At 40.6% G+C, this 4,782-nt stretch overlaps 1 protein-coding gene across 3 annotated transcripts in view; it reads right to left on the bottom strand.

Annotated features, from left to right (window-relative positions):
• Positions 1–897: 897 nt before the first annotated feature.
• The window catches only part of LOC105456656 (sex-lethal homolog), a 16,053-nt gene continuing 12,168 nt past the window's right edge, over positions 898–4,782 (bottom strand). For all 3 annotated transcript variants that reach the window (XM_011700857.1, XM_011700859.1, XM_011700858.1), the window contains exons 2-4: positions 2,731–3,115; positions 2,094–2,269; positions 898–1,015 (exon numbers count right to left, since the gene is read on the bottom strand). In XM_011700857.1, the coding sequence (XP_011699159.1) occupies positions 898–1,015; positions 2,094–2,269; positions 2,731–3,115 (679 nt within the window). The remainder of the gene's footprint in view (positions 1,016–2,093; positions 2,270–2,730; positions 3,116–4,782) is intronic.

Genomic DNA, 4,782 nt, shown 5'->3' with positions numbered 1-4,782 from the left:
TAATATAAGTTAATTTTTCATAATTTTTTACTTTATATATAGTAGATTTAAATTATCATCATTTTAATCTTTACTCAGAACGAGACAGCCAATATATTGATTCTGAAACGCATTTTGAAGTAAGGACTTCAATGAATAATTGTAATAAATTCTACTTAAGGAAAAGCTGTTTAGAAAAATAATTAAAAAGATTCTCCTTTTGTAAAAGTTAAATGTAGAAAATTAATTATATACTTACTATTTACAATTAATTAATTGTGCTATCGAAATTAGAAAAAAATATCAAATTTGTATTTTTTCAATGAAATAAAATGTTTCTTTTCTATTAGAAAAAAAAACCTTTTTTTTTACATCTCTAGTCAAGGGGGGCATTTTGGCGAAATTCTCAGCTGTTGGCATAGATTGCAATAGTTATTTCCAACAACCTCTATTTCCCACACAATTTCTGCTATCCCTAAGTTTACTCATGTTTTGCAGTTATCTGGGCCAGACTAAAGGGAGCGTATCACAGAATTGAAACCAGGAGAGCCGGGGCCACAAAATACAAAAATACTCTGGCCAGGAAACTTTCGCAAAATAAATACGCGCGCACGGATACCTCTATACGCCAGTACCGACGCATCGTCGGTGTTGTGCAACGATATAGTATATGATTGTCGCGGGCAGATGTTTTGAATTTGTTCCAATCTTCAATACACCAGCGCGACGGCGTTATTTATACCCGACGAAAATGTGCAAGTGTCATAAATTGATATTTGTGTTAAACCACTCGGGAGTTAATACCGTCCCTCGCGCGTCGCCTGGCGGCATGTATAAATACGGTGCTCGCTTTTTATCAATATTTAAAGGGCGCGGGAAAAATCAAGATTAACTGTCGAGTCTAATTGTAGTGGCGACTCACCTAACAAACGCCACTCCTCTTGGTAAACCGGTCAGCTTATCCCTCAATATGTTCTTCTGCACAATGTTGCCAAATTTACTGAAAAGCTCGTCGATTTGGCTTTCCGTTATATTTCTGCAAGTATAAAATGACGTCTTTCAGTATTTTCCATGTTATAAAGAGCAATCGAGGGGAGGAAGGGTGCTGGATAAAGACTTGGCGATTTAAAAAATCTGCTCGTGGAGCAGAAAACGGGTTCAATATTTTTACTACCTCAAATATACAACACACTGCAAATTCAAGTGTGTAAATCTATCGTTATTTTTTACGCGTGTTATATACTTTATACGTGTTACATTTTTATTACACATTTTATCTATGTTTTACACAGTTAAATGCATATTTTTTTTACACGCTTACACATTGTAAAATTAAGCGTGTAAAAATACGCATGTAACTGTGTAAAACACAGATAAAATGTAAAAATATAGCACGCGTATAAATGCGTAAAAAGTGACTACAGTACATACACTTGGATTTGCGGTGAAATATTATTCTACTGTAACCGAAACGAGGAATAAAAGAATGTAAGAAATAAAGATAAAAAATGTATATATGCACTGAGAAAAAAAATTTGTTGAAAAACGCAAAATTTGTCTCATCTTACCAGAATATTTAGTCCGATACGATCAACTAAACGTTACTACGATGGCGCAAAATAATTTGTTACTATTGTAAACAAAATACTATTTTTTAACTAAACTATTTATTCAACAAAAATTTATCGTATTTAACTCAACCGTTCGATTAAAAATACACACTACTTATTATTCTCACCGTTTAGTGCAGTTTAATATTTGGAATTTGAACAAATATATTACTTGGATAACTAAATAGCACGCAAATACAAATAAATACTACCAGTATTTCGGACAAAATATTAATATATAATTTAATTGAGTTGGTTTAGTTAATTCTTGATTAAAAAATTTTGATGGTCGAACATGAATGAACTATACTTTTCTTTGTGCAACTAAAGAATTGTTGAATCAACCATTGGATCAAACAACTATTACAAATTTAGTTCGTACAATCAATTTTTGTTCTCAGTGTGTGTATTTGAAGAAATGTGACTAGATGAAATAAATTGGATAATCGTTGCGTTTATTGGAAAACGAAAAAAAAATCCAAATGAGAAAACAAAAATAATTACCTCGGTAAATTCGTAACATAAAGATTCGTTTCCTTAATTTCTTCTCCAGATGGCCGAGCGAACGAGACCTTCAGACGTTTATTTTGCACCTGAAGACCGTTCAATGTGCTTATCGCCGTCGCTGCGTCCTCAGCTTTCGCGTAGTTGACAAAGCCAAAGCCGTAGCTATAGCCAGTCTGAAAGGTGAAACGTAAAATTAGTTTGAGATAAAAGCCATTTGTATTGAATTTTACAGATATATAGACATATAAATTTGATAAGATTATTTATTCTCGTATTTAATCGATAACAAGTAATTTGAATTATGGCCAATGAACGAGCAAATATTTAGATGTAGATATAAATTCACATATTTTCAATCATACAAAAATTCTTAAGTCCTCTTCAGTCGTCTTTTACTACATTATATAAACTTAACGTTAAAGTTTTAACACATGTTTTAACGTTAAGTTTATATAATGTAGTAAAAGATGACGACTGAAGAGGATCAAGTTAGGTCGAAACGTCTCGTCAAGAATTTTCGTACGATTGAAAATATATGAACTTATATCTACATCTAAATATTTGCTCGTTTATTGGCCATAATTCAAATTACTTGTTATTTATATATATATACAGGAAATATATATAGCCTTGCCTTGTAGTCCTTCATGACTCGACAGGACTCAACCGGACCGATCGTGACGAATAGACTGTACAGCTCCTTCTCGTTCATGTTTTGCGGAAGGTAATTGATGATCAGGTTCGTTCTCGGCTCGTCATTGCCTTTGATCTGCTGTTGCTGCTGCTGAAACTGGGACTGCGGCTGTTGTTGCTGCTGCTGCTGCTGCTGCTGCTCACGCTGGTCAGTCATTTTGCGGCACTGTTGCGGCAAATCACCTCCCGACGACGACGACGACGACGAAGCCGAAGCCTGATTCGGCGCGACGATCTGATTTTGCTGCTGTTGCTGCTGCTGCTGCGCGACCGAGTCGACCACCAGCAGCTGGTGTTGTTGTTGTTGTTGTTGTTGTATACTCCAACTGGTCCAGCGCAACGACCATCGACGGGAGGACCATCATCGGCAAATACAAAAAATATAAACAAATTCATTACTACGTCTTCCCCGTGCGACAACGCCGCTACGCTCGTAGGCCAGTCTGCGCCCTCGAATGCCCTCATCTTTCTCTCTCTCTCTCTCTCCCTCCCTCCCTCTCTCTCTCTCTCTCTCTCAATCTCGCTCTCCCTCTCGCTCGCTCGCTTTCTCTCTAAGCAAGTCTCAAAATAAATAGAAAATAAATGTGCAATATATGTACTGATGCCAGACCTGTGTGTGAGAAACAAACAAACAAAGGCAAGTAAGGACAAAAACAGAATCAGATCAGGCGGGCGGGTGGAAAATCAAATCAAAGTGGGCAAGCGATAAAGTATAACAAATATCGTAAAACGCTCTGCGCGGGCGAACGAAATTAAGAACTACGCCGATCGAAAATGTCGATCTCGAATAATAATTGTAATAATCGCGCTAAACACTTTACAGGATCTCGTCCACTTTACGTGTATTTATTTGTACCACCCAGTTTACGCAGAACCAGAAATTCGTGTGTTTATCAATGCAACTTTAACGCATGTTACCCTCCGTTTGGCGATTCGTTTTGTGGGGGGGGCGGGGGGGGCAGTTGTGAGATTTTTAGTGTGAGAGAGGATCGAACGCTCCGCCGAACGGCGATCGGCGGTACAGACGGTGGTACAGTTGATAATTGAGACGCGATTACGCTGCGATGCAACCGCGAATACACAACACAATATCGCGCGCGCGATTCGAGCGCGATATCGAATTTCATTGAGTCCCCCCCCCCGCCCTTCGGCCCAACGCACCCGGCGGGAATTCGTGTATGTCGACGAGGAGGAGAGGACAGGAGTCACGCGCGCGCGCGCGCGCGCGTTCATTCAAGGGTCTCTCCTCGAGAGAGAGAGAGCCCCCCGAGAGAAAACACGCGCGAATGAAGGCGCGGAGGAGAGAATTTCCGCGCGTTCGCCGCCTATTGTTTACGAAGCGCCGTATGACGGCGGCGGCGGCGGCGGCGCGCGTTTCCGTCGGCCGATCGTCATCGTCGTCGTCGTCGTCATTACTTCGACGACGACGACGACGATGTCTGTTGCCGACGTCGTCCTCCTTTCGTCGTCAACAAGAGGCGCACAAACGGAGCGAACAACAATAAAAACATAACTAGGACGGGCAAGACAGGGAGAGGCGGGCGGGCGGGCGGGCGGGGAGGGAGGAGGATTGGCGAAGGGCGTGGAGGGGAAGGGGGACGGAATTTTCGCGGGGAACGTAACCTTTTGGCCTTATTTTATGAAGAGGCCCGGGAAAGGGCCACCACGAGAGCTGTCTGGCCCCGGCGGATTCGTGAATCGACCAAGCTGTCAGCGTTTGGAGGGAGAGGAGCGGAGCGGAAAGAGAGAGAGAGAGAGAGAGAGATGTGTACAGGCGTATTGAAGTGGGAAGAGGAAGCGAGAGAGCGTGATGAATAGGAGGAAGCGGGGAGGAGCGACGGAGAAGGAAGGAAGGGCTGGTTTCCAGTGTACGTGAATGTGTATGTAAAGTGTGTGTGTGTGTGTGTGTGTCATGTATGATTCTTACATGTGTCGTGTATATATATATATTTTTATATATATATATATATAAAAAAATATATATATACATATA

This window comes from Wasmannia auropunctata, unplaced genomic scaffold (genome assembly GCF_000956235.1).
Source record: "Wasmannia auropunctata unplaced genomic scaffold, wasmannia.A_1.0 LD335596.1, whole genome shotgun sequence".
In the NCBI taxonomy this organism is placed as follows: domain Eukaryota; kingdom Metazoa; phylum Arthropoda; class Insecta; order Hymenoptera; family Formicidae; genus Wasmannia; species Wasmannia auropunctata.
The sequence above is the reverse complement of the archived record's forward strand: the minus strand, read 5'-3'. Positions and strand labels throughout refer to the sequence as shown.